Source organism: Rhinatrema bivittatum, chromosome 14 (genome assembly GCF_901001135.1).
Source record: "Rhinatrema bivittatum chromosome 14, aRhiBiv1.1, whole genome shotgun sequence".
Taxonomy (NCBI): Eukaryota; Metazoa; Chordata; class Amphibia; order Gymnophiona; family Rhinatrematidae; genus Rhinatrema; species Rhinatrema bivittatum.
The window spans coordinates 63,395,093-63,419,698 of NC_042628.1; the positions used below are offsets into that span (position 1 = coordinate 63,395,093).

Genomic DNA, 24,606 nt, shown 5'->3' on the forward strand with positions numbered 1-24,606 from the left:
CTCTGTTTAGAAAGATAATACATCTTAGAAATTAAGAATTCTTTTGAGCTGCTCAGAGTTTCCTGCTTCAGTCGGTGAGCTTCACATTACCTGTTACCTTATTGGCCCCGTTGGAGAGAGGGAGGAGCTGGACTGCGTTCAAAGACCCGCGCTTGGCGGCGCGACGCTGCCGCTCAGAGTTTCCTGATTCAGTCGGTGAGCTTCACATTACCTGTTACCTTATTGGCCCCGTTGGAGAGAGGGAGGAGCTGGACTGCGTTCTAGGGGTGTGCATTCGTTTTGAACTTAAATGGAAAACGCAACTTTTTTTTTTTTAACTTAAAAAAGTGATGAGGCGTAAACGATCGGATTTCCAACTTATTCAACATAGCTATGTTGAATACGTTGGAAATCGTGATTGTTGATCTAAATAAAAATTTAAACCCCTCACCCTCCTTAATCCCCCCCCCCCCAAGACTTACCAAAACTCCCCAAGCTGGCCAAAAGTTCCGTGAGGGTCCGGGAGCGGACGCGTGGGGAATCACGTGACGCCGCGTCACTCCGATGTGGCGCCGACGTCACGTGATTCCCCTCGGGTTCGCTCCCGGAACCCTCGTTGGGCCCAAAAGGAACTTTTGGCCAGCTTGGGGGGGCCTCCTGACCCCCCCCAAGCTGGCCAAAAGTGCCTTTTGGGCCCAACGAGGGTTCCGGGAGCGGACCCGCGGGGAATCACGTGACGCCGCGTCACTCCGACGTGGCGCCGACGTCACGTGATTCCCCTCGGGTTCGCTCCCGGACCCCTCGTTGGGCCCAAAAGGAACTTTTGGCCAGCTTGGGGGGCCTCCTGACCCCCCCAAGCTGGCCAAAAGTGCCTTTTGGGCCCAACGAGGGTCCCGGAGCGGACCCGAGGGGAATCACGTGACGCCGCGTCACTCCGACGTGACGCCGACCTCACGTGCTCCTTGCAAAGGAGTTCAGAAATGGCGTCCTGTCCCCGCTGGACCACCAGGGAGTTTTGGTAAGTCTTGGGGGGGGGGGGATTAAGGCGGGTGAGGGGTTTAAATTTTTATTTGCACATATGGACATAGACTCAACTTATGGAATTCTCCATATGTCCATATTGACCGCAAATGACCCCCCCTTTTGACTTATGGACTTATGAACTTAAACTTTTGGTCTGCACATCCCTACTGCGTTCAAAGACCCGCGCTTGGCGGCGCGACGCTGCCGCTCAGAGTTTCCTGCTTCAGTCGGTGAGTTTCACATTACCTGTTAACTTATTGGCCCCGTTGGAGAGAGGGAGGAGCTGGACTGCGTTCAAAGACCCGCGCTTGGCAGCGCGTAGCTGCTGCCGGCGCGTCGCCTAAGCCGTGCGTGCCGAAGGGGCGTGCGCGGCTTTGTCCGGCTTCGTCCGGAAGAGAACGGAAGGGAACTAAGGCAAATCGACTGTGAGTTTTCTCCTATCCTTCTTGAAAATTAACCTGAGCGGCCACAAGAGACATACATAAGTAAAGGGGACTGACTATCTGTTTCTGACCCTCTCCTCTTGATAACGGTTCTCTTTTCCTATAATGCCACATACTAAGAGGAAGGCCCGAGTGAAGGACCCTTCCTCTACACCGATTGCAGGTCTTCATCAACCGCGAATAGAGGACAGTTTCAGAAAATCTTCATTAAGGACTCCGGGGATGGCCGCTGAGGGCTCTAGTTTAGAGCAGGAACAGAGCCCCAGGCCTTTAGAAACATCTTTAAGCCCCGGGGCCCCCGAGAAACCTGAGCCACCATCTGGTAGAAATATCGGAAGGGCATTAGAACAATCCCTAAATTTAGATACTTCTGATTCTCAGAGTTATCCAGGGAGTATACCTGAATTGCCGAACAATTCGGTGGTCAGGGGTTCCTTGGATTTAGAAAATCAGGGTGATTTAGTTCAAGATGCAGAAGCCACTACAAGGGAGGGAGATGATACAATTCAGATTATAACCTCAAAGAAATTTTCACTAGAAGAAATTGAGAAAATGATTATTCAGATGCAGAGGTCAATAAATACTTTGTCAAATAAAGTTCAAGATGCTCTACAAGTAAATCAAGTAATAGAACAGAGGGTGGAAAAACTGGAAACAGATTTTAAGATTGTAGAGAAGAAGGTGGAATATAATGAGGAAGTACAATCTAATTTGATAAGATCAGAAAAAATGTTCTTGGATAGAATAGAATATCTAGAAAATCAGACAAGGAATCAGAATCTGAGGCTGCTTAATTTTCCTAGAACAAATTTAATGTCTCCTAATGATCTTTTTCGTAGTTATTTAAGGAATATTCTGAAATATTCAGAAGCTTCTATACCAACAATATCTAGGATATATTATCTTCCCCAGATTCATAAAGGAGAAATGGGACAAAATTTGAAAGAAGAGCCTGAAAATATTGACTTAAACTTGACTGATTTTTTGGAAAAATCTTTTGAAACACATATAACATCTAGAGCTACTTTGTTAGTTCAATTTGTCTTTATGACAGAAAGAGATTCTGTGTTGAAATTATATTTTAGAAATCAAAATCAGATGTTCTATGGCCAGAGCATTAGAGTGTTTCCAGACATCGCCCGTTCGACACAGATACGTCGAAAGAAATTCATTAATATGAGATCTGAAGTCCTGGAGAGAGGGGCAAAGTTTATGTTAAGATACCCATGCCGCTGTTTAATCGCATACCAAGATTCGAGGTATATTTTTAACCAACCAGAGCAACTGAGGGGATATCTGGATTCTCATTCCTAGTGACCCTTGTAGGAGGGGGTAAAATTGAATTAAGGATGAAGAGTAAGATAGTTTAGGTTTAATGTATATTATTTCCTTAACTCTACTCATATATAAAATATGTATGTCTCTTTTTACTTGCACTATGAATGGTTTAAAATAATCCAAGGTTGTGCTGTATTTCCTTTGTTATGTTTTGAGAATTGTAACTTATGCACCTTGAATTTGTTAATAATTTGAAAAATTCAATAAACAGTAAATAAAAAAAAAAAAAGAATTCTTTTGATATTCCTAGTATCTCCTTAACATATTTCCTGAATAATTCATGTGCAGACAGAAGTCTAGTACTTGGAAAATTCAGGAAACTTAAGTTTTTACTTCTTAAATTATTCTCCAAACTTTCTAATTGCCTATATAGTATCAATTAGTCCTTTAGAAAAGCAGTCCCAGACAATGTAACGAAGAAATTTGTAACGATGAGGAGACACTTGCCGCTTCCAAAACTTCTATCCACTTTCCTTGGTCTTCCAATCTTTCTTTAATTTCAGCAACATTGTTAGAAGATTATGATATGGACTGGGATAATTGCCTCTCCATATTTTTAACGGCTCTCCAAACATCTAGCAGTGTGATATTTTCAGGTTCAGCTGCTTCCTGATCCACTTCAAAAGGGATCTCTCCTTCGATCTCCCTCAATACTCTCTTCTCAGCTTTACTTTCATCTGAAACCACTGCTGATTCTCTAGGTGTTAAGTCTCTCAAGTTAGGGGCAGCTTTAAAACTGCTAACCCCTTCACTTCCAAGAGTTAAATTGGAAGCTTGATCTTGGGCTGGACTAGAGGAGGCCCCCAACAAAGTTGAAGTATCAAATATAGCCTCTCTTGAGACTTGACTCACCCTTCTCACATGGGAGTCCATCGGGCCCTTCACCTCCTTGGGTACCAGAGTAGATGCTACGATCTTCATTTTACATTTTTTCCCCATCAAATTGGGTCAGTAACTGAGCGTCAGATTTTCTCCCAGGGGTGCACCCCTTTGGCGTGCGCCGCTGCTCCCAGCTTTTTATTAGGCAGCGTTCACTTCCGGTTCTCCCAGAAAGGTCAGGCTACAGATCTTTCACCTGCCGCAATCAGTCCTCTCACCCAAACGCTAGTCTGGTGCAATGTCTCCGCGGGGAAAGCCTCCGTTGGCACGTCGCTGCTCCCAGCTTCTTATCGGGCAGCGTTCCCTTCTGGTTTTCCCAGAAAGGTCAGGTTACAGATCTTTCACCTGCCGCAATCAGTCCTCTCACTCGAATGCCGGTCTGGCGCGATGTCTCTGCGGGGAAAGCCTCCCTACCTGTACCTTTAAGGTATTAACGGCCAGCTCTTTATTCAATCCATCCAGAAAAAATTTCAAAATGAGCAGGATCTTAACCAAATGAGGAACAACCCCTCGATCTTCACACCAAGCCTCAAACACTCGCCAAACCCGCACATAGGCTAAGGAAGTGGAGAACTTTCTTGCTTGCAGCAAGATTTGTAATCCCCGCAGAGGAATATCCACGCTTCAGCAAGTGAGCCTTCTCAAGGGCCATATCGTAAGACAAAATTGAGTCAGATTTTCGTGAACAGGCCGCTGCAGCAGCAGATCCCTGTGCACCAGAAGCTGGAAGGGAGAGTCCACTAGGAGCCTTTGCAGATCTGTATACCATGGTCTCCTGGGCCAATCTGGTGCCACCAGAAGCACCATCCCCCTGTGACTCTCAATCTTTTGAATCACCCTGCCCAACATGGGCCACAGGGGAAAGGCATACGGTAGCTCCCCCTCCGGCTACTCTTGCACAAGGGCATCGATATCCAAGGACTTTGGATCTCTCCTGCAACTGAAGAAATGAAGAACCTTTGCAGTGCAAGAAGTCACTAGTAAATCCAGAAATGGAAGGCCTCAGCATTTTACTACCAGCTGAAATGCCTTGTTTGATAATTCCCCTTCTCCTGGATCCAGACTCTATCTGTTAAGAAAATCTGCTGTTACATTGTCTTTTCCTACAATGTGTGAGGCTGAGATCTCCTGAAGATGCACTTCCACCCATTCCATAAGATGGGCTATTTCCTGCGAGACTTGCTGGCTCTTGGTTCTTCCCTGCAGACTGATATAAGCCACTGTCACATTGTCTGATGTTATTCAGGCTGCTCGACCCAGTAATTTTTTGCCGAACTGCAAGCATACCAACTGGACTGCACGGGCTTCCAGCAGACATACTCCAGAGAGATTCTTCTGCACTCCAGCGCCCTTGTGCCATCAACTCCTGACAGTGAGCTCCCCCAACCCAGGAGGCTTGCATCTGTCATGAATACTAGCCAGTCTGGTAAGGTTATGGAAACCCCTTTTCTCAGATGATCCACTGATAACCACTACTGCAGAAATTAGAGTTTGCAGACCTCCATCGGCAGATTAAGCCGAATCGAATAGTCCTGATTTGATGGGCTCCAACGAGACAGCAGAGTGCGCTGAAGACGCATATGCACCCTTGCCATAGCACCACTTCCAGGGTTGGTGCCATCAAAATGAGCATCTGTAGATAGACCCATACTGTTGAGCCTATTGTGTTCATCAATAGATGCACCTGCTTCATTAACTTCTGAATATGACCCTCCAGCAGGAACACCCTGCCCTGTTTTGTGTCGAACCAAACACCGAGATACTCTAGCGATTGGGAAGGTTGAAGACTGCTCTTGGTCAGGTTCACCACCCAACTGAGCTCCTGTAACAAGAAGACCACCTTGTGTGATATCAGAAGGCTCTCTTCCAGAGAGTCTTGGCCCAATTCAGGCAATGGTCCAAGTACATTAGACCAGAATCCCATCCATTCTTAATTCTGCTGCCACTGTGACCATAATCTTGTAAAACGTTCTGGGCATGGTGGCCAAAGCAAAAGATAGCACTCGAAACGGATGACGATGTCCCAAAACTGCGAAGTGCAGTAATCGTTGATGTTCTAGCCAGATAGGGATATATAGATAAGCCTCAGACAAATCCAAGGACATCAGACACTCCCCACTGCACGGCCATTATCACTAAGCAGAAGGTTTCCATGCAAAAATGAGTCACTTGCAAATGTCTGTTGACCCCCTTGAGATCCAGGATGGGACGAAAAGAGCCCTCCTTCTTGGGCACAATGAAATAAATGGACTATCAGCCTGTATTTTTCTGAAATGTAGGCACTGGAACCACAGCCCTTAGACTGAGGAGCCTTGACAATGTACACTTCATTGTCTGCCTCTTCTGTGGGGAGTGGCAAGGAGATACTATGAATACATCCCAAGGAACACTGGTAAACTCCAGTGCATATCCATCTCATATCACCTCCAAGACCCACTGGTCTGATGTGATTTTGACTCACCTCTGATAAAAGAGAGAGAAGCGACCCCCTATCTCCTGTTCCCGGGAGTGGGTCGGCACACCTTCATTGGGAGGCTCCTCTACTTGAGCCTGCGCCCCATCTGGACTGTCTGGGACAAAAGGACTGAAACCTACCCAAAGACTGAGTCCTCTGAAAAGCCGCTCCTCTATAGGGTCAAAAATCGTTGATCCCCTAGAATGGCCTCTCTTGCTAAAAGAATGCAGCATCTGCTTCTTATCCTGCAGCAATCGAGGAACCTGGGACTCACCCCATTTATTGGCCATTTTCTCCAACACACTCCCAAACAAGAGCGAGCCTTTAAAGGGCAACTTCATAAGGGTAGGCTTGGATGTCACATCAGCTGAGATTTCTCAGCCATAACTGATGCCTGGCCACTATCACCGAAGCTACCCCTCTGGCCGAGGAGTGGACCAAATCACAGCCTGCATCTTCCAAAAAGGCTGCTGGTTCCATTACTGCCCTGGAATTCACACCAGCTTCATTGACCTCCTGAGAGAGAATTTTTAATGTTTTAAATTACCTGGGGTCCAGTGGGGGGGGGGGGGGGGGGGGGGGGGTCCCGGCGCGATCTCCCGCTCTCTGGCCACAGCTGCATTAAGAGAAATGGCGCCGGTGGCCCTTTGCCCTTATCATGTGACAGGGCAAAGGTAGCGCCGGTGCCATTTTGGTTCCTGGCTCCCGATGTCACGCATGCAGATCGCTCCTGGATCCCCGCTGGACCCCTGCTGGACTTTTGGCAAGTCTTGTGGGGGTCAGGAGGCCCCCCCAAGCTGGCCAAAAGTCCCTGGGGGTCCAGCGGGGGTCCGGGAGCGATCTGCACGTGTGACGTTGGGAGCCAGGAACCAAAATGGTGCTGGCACTACCTTTGCCCTGTCACATGATAAGGGCAAAGGGCCACCGGCGCCATTTCTCTTAACACAGCCGTGGCCAGAGAGTGGGAGATCGCGCCGGAACCCCCCCACTGGACCCCAGGTAATTTAAAACATTTTGGGGGGGTTCGGGAGGGTGGGGGATTTGTTTTAAAGGTTCGGGGTGGGTTTTAGGGTTGTTTTGGTGTGCCGGTTTTCCCGCCCTCCCCCGATTTACGATTTTTAACGATTTTAAAAAAAACAAAACACGACGATCAGATTTCCCTCCCCCACCACCCAAAATCGATCGTTAAGACGATCGATCACACGATTCACACCCCTAATATATATATATATATACTGTGATGTGATCTTTTGCTCAGTCTCCATTTGCTGGTAGAGGTGCATAACTCATTTGTTCTAGATCCACCTGTCTAAATGCTAAGAAAACTTTTATTTTGAACACTATTAATGGACTCTGACTTTCTGTTGGCTAATAATACTCCAAAATGGAACAAGTTCTTCCCCACAAAGGACTCCCTGACCAGTGACTAAATTAAGTGGGGTGAAAGTGATTTTGGAACACAGCACCAGTTGGTGAACCCTGGCATTGTAGCTCCCCTGTTTCAGCCAGCAAGTCAACTGGAAGTCCAGCTACACACCCTTGACCCACACTGAAATCTGTCCTGTGCCCGGTCGCGTTTGGGAGATGTGCTGCTGGAAGTGCCAGGCACTGCCTTAATCTGTCTATCCAGGTTTTAATCGAGAGGTTAGCTTACCAGTGGTGTTGTCTGGAGGTGTGGAGACTGAGGTGTTTAGCACATTGTTGCAGAGGCTGCTGTTACAGGCCATGAAGCGACTGTATTCATAAAGGAGGTTAGTAGTCGTTATAGAAAAGTCAGCGGTGGGTCTCTGATCGCAGCCTCTCTGCAGGCCGGTCAATTTCAAGGCACCTGGCAAAAAAGAAGCAAAGAGAAGATAATGAGGTGGAAAGCTGACAAACATTGGGGTAGATTTTCAAAGGGTTACACGCGTAAGATACATGAGTAACCCCCGAAAACCTACCCCTGCGAGCGCCGAGCCTATTTTGCATAGGCTCAGTGGCGCACGCAAGCCCCGGGACACGAATATGTCCCAGGGCTTTAAAAAATGGGAAGTCCGGGGGCGTGGTGGTGGTTCGAGGGCGGGCCAGGGGCGGGGCCAGGGGCGTCGCGGTGGGCGCAAGTTACGCCTGCCAACGAGATAAGGTGGGGGGGATTTAGGTAGGGCTGGGGAGTGGGTTAGATAGGGGAAGGGAGGGAAAGGTGGGGGGGAGCAAAAAAAAAAAGTTCCCTCCAAGGCCGCTCCGATTTTGGAGCGGCCTTGGAGGGAACGGGGAAAGCCATCGGGGCTCCCCTTGGGCTCGGCCCGCACAAGATGCACAAGTTTGCACCCCCTTGCGTGCACCGACCCCGGATTTTATAACATGCATGCGGTAGCGCGCGTATGTTATAAAATCGGGTGTACATTTGTGCATGCTGGGTAGCGCGAACAAATGTACCCCGCGCGCTTAAAATTTTAAATCGGCCCCATTGTTCTGCCAGAAATACCCAAATGATGGTTGGGGTTTAAGATCAAGATCATTTGGCCCCTCTTGCTTTCAGGCTGCATTCAAATGCCAGATTTCTGTCTTAATCCAGTTTACCCCATGAGAATTTTAAGTAAATCATTGCCCCCTCCCCCAGGCTGCTGTTTTCATACCTGACTGAATGACGTGCATGAACTCAACGCAGACATTCATAGATGGAGCGCAATGCACTGTTGTCATATTAGCAGCAGAGCAACCGTTGTCCCCTGCCTCTTTGCAGCTGTAACACTCAAGACTTCCAGCCACTGAAAAAAACAAAACAGATTTAATCTTTATGACCATCAGTGACGAAAAATCAAACTGGACATCTCCTGCTTCTGTATATTTAAGGGCCAGTATTCAGCCACTATCTGGCTAACTTGGCTAAAGATACTTGGCTATCTTATAGTTAACTGAATAACAGAGACATGCATCAAGCCACATTAGTGTTCTAACGTGCACTATATGTGATATTTTGCATCTCCCCACCTAGGTTCCCTCCCTTATTATGACTTTTTGCATGCGATTTGAATGCATGAATAATGCAAATGCATGCAAAGAAGATTGTGTATAGGCAATCCTATGCAAATATATTATTGCAGCCGATGGAGAAGGTGGTCATCTCAATAAAACAACATCACCTCTTGGAGAAACGGTAAATGTGAGGCAGGAGGCCTGGGACCCTAACACAGGTCCTATTAACACGCTCTTTCCACACCCTGCCCTGCCTAAGGCAGGGCAGGGTGTGTTCTGTATCCTTCCCCACTTACCTCCTGAACTATAATTCATGCATATGACGAAGTGGAATCTCCTCGAAAGTGTTGTGTCTGTCGGTCGCAGACAGCTGCAACTGCTTTGCCTTACCTCTTTTCTTCCTTTTTCCTCCTCCTTGGACAAGATGGCTACCTCCGCTGCAGAGTGCCGAGGGCCTCGGAGTCTCCAGCTCAGCATGGGCATCCCAGTCCGCCATGCTCACTCCCATGGTCTCCTAGGGCATGCGCACATCTCCTACGCTCAAATACACGTCATGGCAGGAACCTCGGGGGGCGTCCCCACCGCCTGACTTCAATACCTCTGGGTATTTAAAGCCTCTGCTACGCTTCCACCTTAAAGTTAGCAAAGACTATGGTCTAGCTTCTCTGACCACTCTAAGCTGCACGCTTAGACGCTGCTCTACTCTCCAGGGCCTCGCTTCGTTAGAAGCGCTAGGCACCCGCCCCTCGGGGGTCTCTCGCTTCCATCTACCCTTCAGGGCCTCTACTATTTAGGCAACTGCTCCTCTCTTATTATTTTGCAGGATCTCAGGACTATCAGGTACTCGCTCCTTGAGAGCCTACTGGTCTAGTATCCTGCACCACGGACCTTCGGTCTCACCATCTTCACTACCAGGAAGACGCCTGCACTACGTTCCAGTCAGTACCTTTATGATCCGGTTCTCCAACTCCACCCACCAGGCTCGGCTGACCCCACACTGTGGGTCCCTATCTACCTTGAACATCCGGGTGAGATTCTACATCTGAGACTGTCAACATATTGGCACCTTGTTGGACTCCAGTGCCTTTCCTTCCTGCCTCATACCATCTATCTACAGCAGTACAATAAAGCTTTCCACCTACAAGTGTCTGCTCTCTGTGTTAGCCTATTGCTGTGGTTCCCCATGAGGCCCCTCCCTGTGGGAGGAGTCATCTCCATTGCGACCAAGGGTCCACAATGCCACAAACACAACAGATTGCTAACTCCATGGAATCGGCTCAGCTCACGACCTTGCAGGCCATTCCTGGCCTAGCCCAGCGGATCACAGAACAACAAAAGTCTTTGGAGAGCCTAGCTACTGCCTTCAATCAGTTGCATGCTCAATTGAATTCTTCAGCGACTCCTGTAAAAGAACTGCTGTCTCCAGTGGTGATCCTCAAGACCACTGTTCCCTTATCCACATCTACCCGCTTTACAGGTGAAGCCAAGATGTGTAGAGAGTTTGTTAATCAACGCAGCATGCATTTTGCATTACAGCCTACCCTCTTTCCCACAGAAGCTTCCAAGACCACCTACATTCTATCTTTTCTAGAGAGACGAGCCTTGGCTTGGGCTTCACCGTTATGGGAACGTAAAGATCCTATCCTGAATGACCTATCAGGATTTCTAAAGCTTTTCAAGTCTGTCTTTGATGACCCAGCTTGGCAGACTGTCGCTGGATCTGCTTTTCTCAATCTCCAGCAAGGTAACAAGCCGCTTACAGACTTTGCTATTGAATTTAAGACTCTAGCATCTGAACTACATTGGGACACTGGATGCTTACATGCCATATTCATGGAGGGCCTCAACTCTCACTTAAATGACGAATTAGTGGCTCGTGATTTGCCTGATACCTTTGCGTCCCTGATGGAACTGGCTGGGAGAATTGACCGCCGTATCAGAGATCGGACTCAGGAGGCTAAGAGTCCACAAAAGTCTACTGTGGGAGCTAACCATCCTAAACCTGTGCCTATTGCCTCCAGCCTGCCATCTGCTCCTTTAGAAAAGGAAGAACCTAATCAATTAGGCCGAAGCCATTTAACTTCCAAGGAGAGACGTTTTCACAAATGCATGGGGTTATGCATGTACTGTGGCCAATCGGGCAATGCCGTCCAAACCTGTCTCATCTGTCCGGGAAACTGACGAGCCTAGGATCTGCAGGAGGACTTCTCCTGGGCCTCTCCTCTCCTACTCCATTATCCCTGCTCTGCGGAGGACTCAAATTTCAGACCCTCACTCTTATTAACTCTGGAGCCGGAGGTAATTTTATCTTGAAGCGCTTAGTTGAACATCTACGAATTCCTACCACACCAATAGCTAAGCTATAGTCCTCTATCCATGGAGAACCACTTCCTGGAGAAGTTTAATAAACTACCCAGGCCATTGGCCTGCGCACCGGAGCTTTACACTCTGAATCCATCTCATTTCTCGTATTGGGAAAAGCCATGCATCCAGTGGTACTGGGGCTGCCTTGGCTTCAAGATCATATGCCACAATTTAATTGGGCCATGTTGGAACTGTCCCGGTGGGGACCTTACTGTCATGGCCGGTGCCTCGCAGAACTTTCACCGCTCATTTGCATGCCCACTACACCATCATTACCTGGTTTACCTCCACAATACGCCTCATTCCAGGATGTTTTCTCAAATCAAGCAGCAAATGTACTTCCACCGTACAGAGTATTCGACTGCGCCATAAATCTGAAGCCTAATTCAGAACCTCCCAGAGGAAGAGTTTACCCTCTGGCAGTAGCTGAGACTCAAGCCATGTCCACCTACATTCAAGAGAACCTGCAGAAGGGATTCATTAGACCCTCCAAATCCCCTGCTGGTGCAGGCTTCTTTTTCATAGGGAAGAAAGATGGCACCTTAGGCCCCTGCATCGATTACAGGGGTCTGAATGAGATTACCATCAAGGACAGTTACCCCCCTGCCCTTAATTTCTGAACTGCTCGACAGACTCCAAGGAGCCAAGATTTTGGTGTGTATTCGTAAAGGAGACCAATGGAAGACTGCTTTTAAGACCCACAATGGACACTTCGAATATCTCATCATGCCCTTCGGTTTGAGTAACACACCTGCAATCTTTCAAAATATGATAAATGACACCTTACGGGACTTACTTTATCAATGCGTAGTAGTATCTCTCGATGATATATTGATCTTCTCCCAAGATCTGCAAACTCATCAGGAAGTTGTCAAGAAAGTTTTAAGACGCCTGCGTGAGTACCACCTATACGCAAAGCTTGAAAAATGTGAATTCCACAAGGAGTCTGTACCCTTCCTGGGATACATTGTTTCTAAGAATGGGTTTCAGCTGGACCCCAAGAAATTAGAAAGTATCCGGGACAGGCCCCAACCTACAGGCCTGAAAGCACTGCATTGCTTCTTGGGATTCACCAATTACTATTGTTCCTTCATTAAAAACTACTCATCACTGACAGTCCCTCTAACTGCTATGACCAAGAAGGGAGCCAATCCCGCCAATTGGTCTCCTGAAGCTATATCTGCCTTCCTGACGCTCAAAGAGGCTTTTCAAAAGAAGTCATGCCTCCGCCAGCCTGACACACATCGTCCATTCATCGTCCATTCATCGTCGAGGTCGACACATCTGACGTTGGCGTGGGAGCAGTTTTAAGCCAGTATAGCGAATCCAATGTGATCCATCCTTGTTCCTTTTTCTCAAGGCGATTCTCACCTGTACATAGTATTCAAGGTGCGGTCTCACCATGGAGCAATACAAAGGCATTATGACATTTTTCATTTTATTAACCATTCCCTTCCTAATAATTCCTAACATTCTGTTTGTTTTTTGACTGCTGCAGCTCACTGAGCTGACAATTTCAAAGTATTATCCACTATGATGCCTAGATCTTTTTCCAGGGTGGTAGCTCCTAAAATGGAACCTAACATCATGTAACTTCAGCAAGGGTTATTTTTTCCTATATGCAACACCTTGAACTTGTCTACATTAAATTTCATCTGCCATTTGGATGCCCAATCTTCCAGTCTTGCAAGGTCCTCCTGTAATGTATCACAATCCACTTGTGATTTAACTACTCTGAATAATTTTGTATCATCTGCAAATTTGATAACCTTGCTCATATTCTTTTTTAGATCATTTATAAATATATTGAAAAGCACCGGTCCAAGTACAGATCCCTGAGACACTCCACAGTTTACCCTTTTCCACTGAGAAAATCCTACTCTATTTCCTGTCTTTTATCCAATGTGTAATCCACGAAAGGACATCGCCTCCTATCCCATGACTTTTTAGTTTTCTTAGAAGCCTCTCATGATGGACTTTGTGAAATGCCTTCTGAAAATCCAAATACACTACATCTACTGGTTCACCTTTATCCACATTTATTAACCCCTTCAAAAAACTGAAGCAGATTTGTTAGGTAAATCCATGTTGACTGTGTTCCATTAAATCATGTCTTTCTATATGCTCTACGATTTTGAACTTTAGAATAGTTTCCACTATTTTTCCCGGCACTGAAGTCAGGCTCACTGGTCTATAGTTTCCCGGATCACCCCTGGAGCCCTTTTTAAATATTGGCCACCCTCCAGTCTTCAGGTAGAATGGATGATTTTAGATAGTTTAGTTTATTAGGTTTTTATATACCGACACATCTGACAAGCCTTCACATCAGTTTACACATGATAAAACAAGATTAAAAATACAATGTTCATAAATAGTAACAGCTAAAAACTATATAGGGTAAAAGAATAAATTAGCTGTTAAGAAAAATAAGATCATAGAGTAATTAAATAAACATAATCATAAAACATTGACATAAAATGTTAAACTAAATAAAAATAAAATAAACAAGGGGTAGCTCTTCAGGATGGTTTGCAGATATATCATGCTTATAGTGTATTGCTTATTTCTGGTCGGGCTGGTTAGCTGAATCATAATCTGCAAATGCGCATTTAAACAGCCAAGTTTTTAAATCAGCTTTAAATTGCTTTTTTTCGGTTGTAAGTCTCAGTGAGGTAGGTAAAGCATTCCATAGTTTTGTTCCTGCAATGGATATGATACATTCCCTTACATGGGATAATCTAGCTGATTTGATAGTTGGTATTGACAAAAGACCTTTGTCTGCTGATCGCAAGTCTCTTTGAGGTACGTGAAGACGTATTGAAGTATTCAGCCACTCAGTATGTTCGCCATAAATAACATTATGAATTATGCAGGCTGCTTTATACTGAATCCGGTATTGAACAGAAAGCCAGTGCAGTTTAATCAAAGTTGGTGTAATGTGGTCACATTTTCTCTGTCAGGTCAAAATCCGTGCTGCAGCACCATATGCTGCAGCACCATATGCATAGATTACAAATTTAACTAATAGATCAGAAATTTCATGGTTTTGTTCCTTCAGTACCCTAGGATGCATACCATCTGGTCCAGATGATTTGCTACTCTTTAGTTTGTCAATTTGGATTACTACATTTTCCAGGTTCACAGTGATTTGGTTCAGTTTGTCTGACTCATCACCCTTGAAAACCATTAGTAAATATGGAAGCAAAGAATTCATTTAGTCTTTCTGCAATGGCCTTATCTTCCCTAAGAGCCCCCTTAACCCCTCGGTCATCTAATGGTCCAACCGACTCACACAGGTTTCTTGCCTCGGATATATTTTTAAAAGTTTTTATTATGAGTTTTTGCCTCTACGGCCAACTTCATTTCAAATTCTCTCTTCACCTGTCTTATCAGTGTTTTACACTTAACTTGACAATGCTTATGTTTTATCCTATTTACTTCAGATGGATCCTTATTCCAATTTTTGAAGGATTTATTTTGGCTAAAATAGCCTCTTTCACCTCACCTTTTAATCTTGCCGGTAATCGTTTTCCCTTCCTTCCACCTGTCTTAATGCATGGAACATCTGGACTGTGTGACTAGGATTGTATTTTTAAACAATGTCCATGCCTGTTGAACACTTATCCTTTGCAGCTGCACCTTTCAGTTTTTTTCTAACTATTTTCCTTATTTTATCAAAGTTTCCCTTTTGAAAATTTAGTGTTAGAGCTGTAGATTTACTTATTGTCCCCCTTCCAGTTATTAGTTTAAATTTGATCATGTTATGATCACTATTGCCAAGTGGCCCCACCACTGTTACCTCTCTCACCAAATCCTGCGTTCCACTGAGAATTAAACTTAGATTATGTACCTGAATGTAATCCACTCTGAAGTGCTAAAATATGGAATAATATTAAATAAATAAAATGAGCTCACTTGCACTTGTAAAAGCCAACAATTCCTAAGGAAAATGTGAAAACAGCAGTTGCTCATGTAAATGCTTAACATTAGGGGTATTTTATATAATATGCATGCACTTGAAGAGACAATATAAGATTCCTATGTATGTGGCTGCGTGCATGCATATGGGTGCATGCTCATTTAAAAGTTACCATAAGAGTGCAGAAATCCCTGATGTTTGGAACAGTGCAATTACCCCATCAATCAATCAGTAGTGGTAGAATCAGCTCTTAAGAAAGCAAAGAAAAAAAGTATGCACTCAAATACTACACCAAGTTACTGGACACTTGATAACAACTTGTTCCAACGCCCCATCTTTAATGCATGGATTTCCACTCACCAGTTCTACATAGTTCTATACTTAAATGATTGTATATGAAAACTGAAGCCTTTTTTTCCCACCAGATGAAGGCAGATTTGCATCCCTCAGCCACTCTTAGATGCTGTATACACCATCTCATTCGATCCATTTACCATGGCCCATTCCTCAAAAGCCTCCAATGGAGCCCACCACATGGCTTGGTTGAGAGCCAGTAGCTTATATGGTAGAGTCCATGACAATTTGCCAGACGTCCCCTGCTTGCATTATCACTTTTTCAGAGAGAAACAGTAGCTCAAATAAAGGAACAATATGTAGCGGTCCAGTTCCTCTCAAAGGGACCAGAACAGTCTTCTACAAAGCGCTCTTATTAATCCTTTAAAAGACCATAGTTCCAAAGATGCCTCTTCCAGTAATTCCAACAATACCAGATCCCACCTCTACTTGTGCAGCAGTAATAACTTCCAGCTTGTACTCAGTGTGAACACCATCATCCAAAACCAACACAGCAGGTCTAGCCCCAGCTTGAACCAGTTTTTGACTACTTTTCAAAGTCAGCAAGCAACCATCCTTTCCCTTACCGGAGGAAGAATCCAGCACTAGGGATGTGACTCGTTTTTCGACGATTAAAATTATCGTCCGATAATTTTAATATCGTCTTAAACCGTTATGGAACACAATACAATAGAGATTCTAACGATTTATCGTTATAAATCATTAGAATCGTGAGCCGGCACATTAAAACCCCCTAAAACCCACCCCCGACCCTTTAAATTAAATCCCCCACCCTCCCGAACCCCCCCCAAATGACTTAAATAACCTGGGTGTCCAGCGGCGGTCCGGAACGGCAGCGGTCCGGAACGGGCTCCTGCTATTGAATCTTGTTGTCTTTAGCCGGCGCCATTTTCCAAAATGGCGCCGAAAAATGGCGGCGGCCATAGACCAACACGATTCCACGGCAGGAGGTCCTTCCGGACCCCCGCTGGACTTTTGGCAAGTCTTGTGGGGGTCAGGAGGCCCCCCCCCAAGCTGGCCAAAAGTTCCTGGAGGTCCAGCGGGGGTCAGGGAGCGATTTCCTGCCGCGAATCGTTTTCCGTACGGAAAATGGCGCCGGCAGGAGATCGACTGCAGGAGGTCGTTCAGCGAGGGTTCCAGCGCCTCGCTGAACGACCTTCTGCAGTCGATCTCCTGCCGGCGCCATTTTCCGTACGGAAAACGATTCGCGGCGGGAAATCGCTCCCTGACCCCCGCTGGACCTCCAGGAACTTTTGGCCAGCTTGGGGGGGGCCTCCTGACCCCCACAAGACTTGCCAAAAGTCCAGCGAGGGTCCGGAAGGACCTCCTGCCGTGGAATCGTGTTGGTCTATGGCCGCCGCCATTTTTCGGCGCCATTTTGGAAAATGGCGCCGGCTGAAGACAACAAGATTCAATAGCAGGAGCCCGTTCTGGACCGCTGCCGTTCCGGACCACTGCTGGACACCCAGGTTATTTAAGTCATTTGGGGGGGGGGGGGTTCGGGAGGGTGGGGGATTTAATTTAAAGGGTCGGGGGTGGGTTTTAGGGGGTTTTAGTGTGCCGGCTCACGATTTTACGATTTTTCACGATATTTTACCCCCCCAAACGGCAACAATACGATTCCCTCCCCCTCCCAGCCGAAATCGATCGTTAAGACGATCGAGGACACGATTCACATCTCTATCCAGCACTAACTGGAGGAGTGATAAAAGATCACTGGGTTCTCAAGATTGTGCAATCTGGATACTACTTTATTTCTCCTGGCTTCCTATGCTTCCTCATTGTTCAGCCTTCTATCCAGATCCATCTCACTTGACACAACTTGCCTGGAGTTGGAGTCACTTTGCAGATAGTAGACAATAGAACTGGTTCCTCTCCATCACCATGGCCAGGTGTTCTACTCCTGTTTCCTTCCTTATTCCCTTGAAATATGAGGGTCTGAGACTCATCCTGGATTCTACTCTCATTACTTTTTTATCTCCAAGAAATTCAGGGGACCGAGATTCATCCTAGATTTAAGAAGCCCGAACAAATATATATTTCAGCATAAATTCAAAATACACAATTCCCTCTTTCATCCAGAGGGGCAAGTGGATGTGTGCTCTGGATCTAAAGGATACCTATAATAATTCCATCCATCCCTCCTATTGGAATTTTCTGCACTTTATGGTGTCTGATACCAGTTTATTAAAACAATTGTGGGGTCATAAGTTTTGATTTTTAGCACCTCTTTTTTTGCAAATACAGTATATATAGCTACAAGCTACATTACCTTGGAAGAGGAGCACGGCCATGAGAATACTGCTCACTGCAACCCAAACAGTGTGCTGGGAATACATCCTAGGATCCAGCCTTCTTTTAGGTCCTGCTACAAAAATTGGATAATTAAATTTAAAAATGTATACACCACACCATAAGGAAAGCAATCAGAGCAGTTTACAATAAAAATAACATCCAAAAAACAAACAAATAACAGACATGATCACCCTCTTACTACTACACTCTTATACCCCTGCACACAGATCAAAAATAAACCCCCATCCTCTCAAGTACTAAGAAATAGAAAGGCCGTACATGTTTCTGAAATTTTTGATTGACCAATCGCAGTGCAGTGGGAACCGAACTTTTATTCCAAACTTGTAAAAACATTTTTACTAACACGTTGTAGTCTAAATCCATATCTTGCGGAAGTTGACAATAGCTAACCCTGTAAAGGCCACAGGGCCCAACCTGGAATATACCAATCCAACTTAAAAAATATTTTGGTTCATTATTCCACAAGCAGCAAAAAACCACTGTGCGTACTTTGAACTTTATTCTTACCACCACTGGTAACCAACGAAGATGGGCTAATCGTGGAACAGCACTCTTATGTCTATTATTACCAAAAATTAACCTTGCCGCACTATTTTGAATAAGTTGGAATTGCTTAACCTCAGTAATTGTCATCCCTATCAACAAAACATTACAGTAGTCCAACACCAAGAATTAAAGATGAAACCATTATCTAGAAAGCAAAGTCATCTTAATAGAGCTTCAGTTGTCTAACTACTCTTAACTATAGGTAAGCACGCCAAGCCACTTGAGATATGTACGGTATTAAAGACAAACTGGAATCTAATATGACCCCCAAGCTTTTAACATTATCCAAAATCTCTAACACAGCCATCCAATACAGGCCATACCATCTGACTCTCCAATCTCCCTACATCAAGAATTTTAGTTTTAGTCTTATTCGAGACCAATTTACTAGCATCCATCCAGCAAGAAATCTTTTGTCAAATAGTTAATTAGGTCAATGGTTTCAGCTATGTTTGAATCTACAGACACTAGGAACTGGATGTCATCTGCACAGATATATGCAAGCTCCTGAAAAAAAAAAAAAAACAAACTACAGGACACATGAGAATATTAAACAAGGGTGAAAGGCATGAGCCTGAGGAACACCTCATCTGTAATGTCACTGGTTATAAACAAGCCTCTGCCATATGTACTACGTGTCTTTTCCAAAAAAAAGCAATCCATGCTAGCACCTTCCCTCTCAGACCCAGAAAGTAGCTTCCTCCCTTGCTGAGAGTCAGGTTGGGTTTTGGATATTGTCTTGTCCACATCTGGCCATCAAAGGAGGTAGCTGGGTTTCCATGGGACAGCACATGCTGTGAGGAGAAGAGGAGTTAGCCTGGGAATAAGAACATATGCTGGTCCTATGTTTGGACCCTGTCACTTCTCTATACCTGCAGCAGTGATGCTTCATGGGGCTGGGAAATTTAGTATTTGTTCTCTGAAGAAATGGACCATTGAACCAAAGGTGCTAGAAAACCAGATAGAGCTACATCTGGGAGCACATTTTGATGTGCATTGTATAGATGATTTCAAGTACTCCAATTGCTAAGTGATTTTCTTGCTGTATTTATTGAAAAATCTCTCACTGTTTTGAATTATTACCTTTTAAAAAAGTTTATGCTGCTATATTCAGCTGTTTAAAAGTCCTCCCTTCCTACCCCTTTTCTACCCATCCCAGAGCTTGTTTTCTTATATAGCCTTCCTAGGATACATAACCAAGTATCTTCATTTGCACTGAGTGGTAACAAGGTACTTGGCGATTTTATTTTACATAGTGAATAATTAAACTCTAGAATTTGTTGCCAAAGAATGTGGTAAGAGCAGTTAATATAGCTCAGTTTAAAAAAGGTTTAGACAAGTTCCTGGAGGAAGAATCCATAAACCATTATTAAGGTGGATTTGAGAAATCCACTGCTTATCTCTGGCAAAAGTAGCATGGAATTATTTACCATGTGGGATCCTGCCAGGTACAAATGATCTGGATTGGCTACCGCTGGAAACAAGGTACTGGGCTTTATGGACTTTTGGACTGACCTAGTATGGCAAATCTTATATTCTTATGTAAATGTGTTCTATATCAAAACTAATTAACATAATGACTGTTATACAATGTAATAACTGTGGTGTCTTAGTCCTTAGACCAGGCTTAGAGCTTGCCTCATCTCTTTGTAGCAATCTACAATGAAAATGGAGTTAATTTAGCTACAATTAAATGAACCAAAGAGGAATTAGCTACCATAAGAAGAGCCCCCATCCCCTCCCACCATAGAAAATTCAATGTCTCCCCCACTCCCACAAAGGATATGAAAATTGAGGAATAAATAGGTTTCCATGGACTCCAGTAGGGTAAGACCTGTGACACATTGACATCCCCTCCCCAAATGGTACCCATACAAAATGCCTTTTCTGCATTGAAAAAGTGACAGTACTGTAGAAATGCAATCTGAAATGGTGTCAGAAATAAAAAATGACACCCAATGTACACACAAGTCCAACGTTACTGTCATAAAAACAAACAGAAAATGTTTGCTGGGAGTCATCAAAATTAGCAATCTGGGGACACATTGAGGAACACACAATAGTGAAATGCCTTCCAGGATTCTCATCTAGCAGAAATACAAACCATATTTTTAATGCAATTAAATAAGAAAGTAAGGACTATAAAACTGTTGTTATTTTTTTTTTTTTTATTTATTTAAGTTTTTCTATACCGGCATTCGCGATAAAAATCGCATCATGTCGGTTTACAATTAACAAGTAGATAGGGAACAAAAGGCAATAAATAACATTGATCTAAGTAATAATAATAATAAAATAATAGTAATAGTAGTAAAAAACGTTAAACAAGAGAAGGCTAAGGAATGCAGTTACAATAAAACAAGGGAGTAATATAACTTGGATCAGAGAAAAGAAGCAGGGGTTTAAATATATAACATATTATTGTTTAAATATATAACATATTATTATCCATTTGGAGACCAATGACCTTGCTATAAACAGCATCTCAGCAATACAGACAGATTTTCAGACTCTGGGAAGCAGCTAGGGAACATGGTGAAGACCATAGTTTTTCAGAAGTATTACTTGTTCACAGAAAGAGTGGAAGAGCTAAGCTGTACAGACTATTTCAATATGGGTCTCAAAATCTTGATATAAAGGAGGTTTAATATATATTTGGGGCTGGGGCTATGTATGTAACAAAATGCTAAATGGTATAGATGTCCTACATCAGTTTTTAGCAAGCAAAAGGATTCTAAGTGAGAATTTCAGATTATATATCAGGCATTTAATCTAGAGGATAGAGATGGCAAAAGGAAGCCAAAAGATGTAGAATGTCACTCTCGACAAACATATGAAATGGAGTAAATAAGAAAATAAACCAGCTCAATAATCCACTCCTCAGCAAAAAAGATGAAAAGGAGACCAGGAGGAATAGCTGGAAAGTTATGAGTGTAAATGCTTGTAATCTGGTCAATAAAATTCCAGATCTGTAGGTTCTAAATGCCCAGGCAGACTTGGATATTGTTACAGAGACATGGGTAAGTGAGTCTCATGAATGGAATATGGCCTTACTAGGCTATAATTTGTTAAAAGGATAGAGAAGACAGAAAAGGAGAGGGTAGCTCTTTATGTTAAAAATAATATCCAAGCAACTGAATGTCAGGCCCAACAGCCCCTGCCACTCACAGGCCCAGGACGATGGTTGTAAGGGGTTTATTTAGAGATGTGAACATAAAACAGCTCCTGTCTTACAGCACTGCAGGTATACTTTACAATAAGAAAGGCTTATGCTCAGTCCTAGATACAGTCCAGGTCTCTTCACGGTTACTTCTTTCCAATGACAATACAAAACAGCTTGAGACAAAACTTCACAATATAGTTCAATATGTATCACATTACACATTTGGTTGGTAAGTCTCCTCCAGGATCCCACACCTTGTAATGGCCACTGTGCCATCTAAGTGCTGGGAACACCTGTGAGGTGTCCCAGTAGTCCTTTTGAGTCCTCTGAGGACCAATCCAGATCCTCAGGGGTGGGGCCATGTAGGAAGCTCTCTCTGTAGTAGAGTTAGCTCTCTTGTAGTTCCATAAGAAAACAACCCACCCTGAACTGGGCAAACCCCGGTTCAAAACCAGAAAATATACTTTTTCCCCTGACACTGAATTGCAGGGGGGCATGGGAAAAAAAGGAAGTGCTGGGCCACCCTACACTGGAGTGGTCTACAAGTCTCTGACTCAGAAGAACTGCACAGAGATCTGGCTGAAGACATCCAAAAGAGGGGAAGGAAGGGAGAGGTGTTGCTGGTTGGAGATTTTAATCTGCCAGATGTGGATTGAAGTATTCCCTTCTGCAGAATATGTAATAAGTAGAGAGACTGTGGATGCTCAAACAAATGGTGATGGACCCCATGAGGAGAGGGGCAATATTAGATCTGATATCCAGAGACAATATCTCTATTGTCCAGGTAAATGCCCACCTTAGCACCAATAATCAGACAGTATGGTTTGATACAACAGCCAAGGTGTTGCGCTCGGGAGTGGACCCCTGTCCTGTGGCAGTACAGGGACTGGCCACAGGGGGCAGAGCAAGGAAGGAGACAGAGGCAGTGTAGATCATCACCACTGGAAGCCCAAGGTTCCCCCCCATGAGGAGCCTGTAGGGACCTGGGCCGCTAGGACTTAGGTGGGCCTTGCAGGGTTTCCTGAGAGAGAGTCAAAGTCCGGCATGTCCACAGACACCGGGAAAGCGCTATCGGGTTTGAAGCTGGAAACAGGTTGGAGAAGGGCGAACCAGAATAGAGTTGGTGAGGACAAGGCTAGGGACAGAGCCAGAATCAACGAGGTCAGGCAAGCAGGATCAAAGTCCAAGAATCAGTCTGAGAAGTGGTCAAAGAAGCAAGGATCACGATCCAGAGGTCAGGCAAGGTCGAAGAGCAACTGAGGTCTTTGGCAGGTGGCAGGCAGGTCAGGAACAAGCTGAGGTCTTTGGCAGTAAGGCAGTCCAGGGTAAGACCAGGGAGACTAACAATGAAGACAGAAACAAGCAGGGCAAGAAAGCAGGTATAGGCAGGAACGGAACTGGAACAGAAGGATCCTGGAACGAGATTAGGACCAAGTAAGCAGGAACACGAGCAAGGGCAATCTCAGGAACAAACTGACCTGATTGCCAAGGCAAGGAAGCGAGGCCAGGAACTTCCTTATAACATGAGTTCATTCAGGGTGCGCCGCAGAACTAGGCCCCGCCCTGGAACCTACATCAGGGCGACTGGTCCGCATGCATGCGGGTTTAGTGGCATGGCTAGCTGCTGGGATGCCGAGGCCTGGCGTGAGGCTCGGTGCGCGACTGAAGGCCCGGCGACCGCCACCGCGGGAAGCCGGGGCCTAGCTGGACTAGCAATGGCCGCGAGGGAGACAGGACCGAGACCTGCTGTGTGACCCCGAAGGTGAGCGGTCCCGTGCACGGGACGACCGTGGGTGGGGGTGCATAACACAAGGTGGAGAAAAGTCACATGAAGCTCAAAGTCCTGGACTTCAAAAATACTTACTTTGATAAAATAGGAAATTAGCTTGAGTAAGAGCTGAAAGGCTGGGAGAAGAAAGATGAGATGGAATAACAGTGAGCCAAATTATAAGAAACTATACCAATGGCAACAAATCTTTGTCAGAAAAAGAAATAACAGTAGGAGGAAAAAGAAACCTGAATGGTGCTCCAAAGAGTTGGCAGATAAAATAAAGGCAAAAGATCAGCATTCAAAAAGTATAAAGGATCTTAAGAAAGAAAAGACTCTACCAGAGGGAAGAATATCTGGGGAAGGTGAGAGTTGAGGAAGGAAATCAGGATGGCAAAATTTGAATTGGAAGAAATGATTGCTAAAGAGGTAAAGCACAGTGAGAAGATATTTTTCAGATATATCAGAGAAAGGAGGAAGGCTAGAGGTGAAACTGTAAAACTGAAAGCTGGTAAGGTGCAATGTGTGGAGAGAGATGAAGAAAACACAAAATATTAAACAAATATTTCAGTTTAGTGTTCATTAAAAAAGACCCTGGAGAAGGAGGACTGCTGGTTGGCAAGAGTACAAATGGGTGTGGGGTAGATATCACCCTGTTTACAGAAGAGAGTTTTTGAGTGGAACTAACAAAACTGAAAGTGATCAAAGTCCATGGGGCCGGATGAGATACATTCTACGATATTAAGGGAGCTCAGAGAAGTATTGGCAGGTCTGCTGAAAGACCTGTTCAATAGATGCTTGTAGAAGGGAGAGGTGCACTTATGGTACCTGTTGTGTTTTGGACATTGAGTCGTGGACCCTTGGACGCTGCAAGAGATGGCACCTCCCACAAGGCGGAGCCCTGTGGGGACTTGCAGCGATAGGCTAGCTCTTAGCAATAAGAGATACTGCGGATTGTAAGTCTTTATTGTACAGTAATATAGTTGGCAACCCGGGACATGGGCTGCGATCCAGGCCAGAGGAAAGGAGTCTGATGGTGAGGTTCAGTCTGTAGATGCAGCGTAGATGTAGTGTCTCACCTGGTCCCAAGAGGGAGAAGGGTCC

At 44.9% G+C, this 24,606-nt stretch overlaps 1 protein-coding gene across 4 annotated transcripts in view; it reads right to left on the minus strand.

The window, feature by feature from the left end:
• The window catches only part of LOC115076047 (ly6/PLAUR domain-containing protein 3-like), a 118,632-nt gene that overhangs the window by 44,321 nt on the left and 49,705 nt on the right, over positions 1–24,606 (minus strand). The window contains exons 2-5 of one of the 4 annotated variants that reach the window (XM_029577139.1): positions 17,982–18,077; positions 17,536–17,718; positions 8,733–8,864; positions 7,772–7,945 (exon numbers count right to left, since the gene is read on the minus strand). In XM_029577139.1, coding sequence (XP_029432999.1) covers positions 7,772–7,945; positions 8,733–8,799 — 241 coding nt within the window. In that variant the 5' untranslated portion in view covers positions 8,800–8,864; positions 17,536–17,718; positions 17,982–18,077. The remainder of the gene's footprint in view (positions 1–7,771; positions 7,946–8,732; positions 8,865–17,535; positions 17,719–17,981; positions 18,078–24,606) is intronic. The other 3 variants (XM_029577140.1, XM_029577137.1, XM_029577138.1) reach the window with 3 other exon arrangements.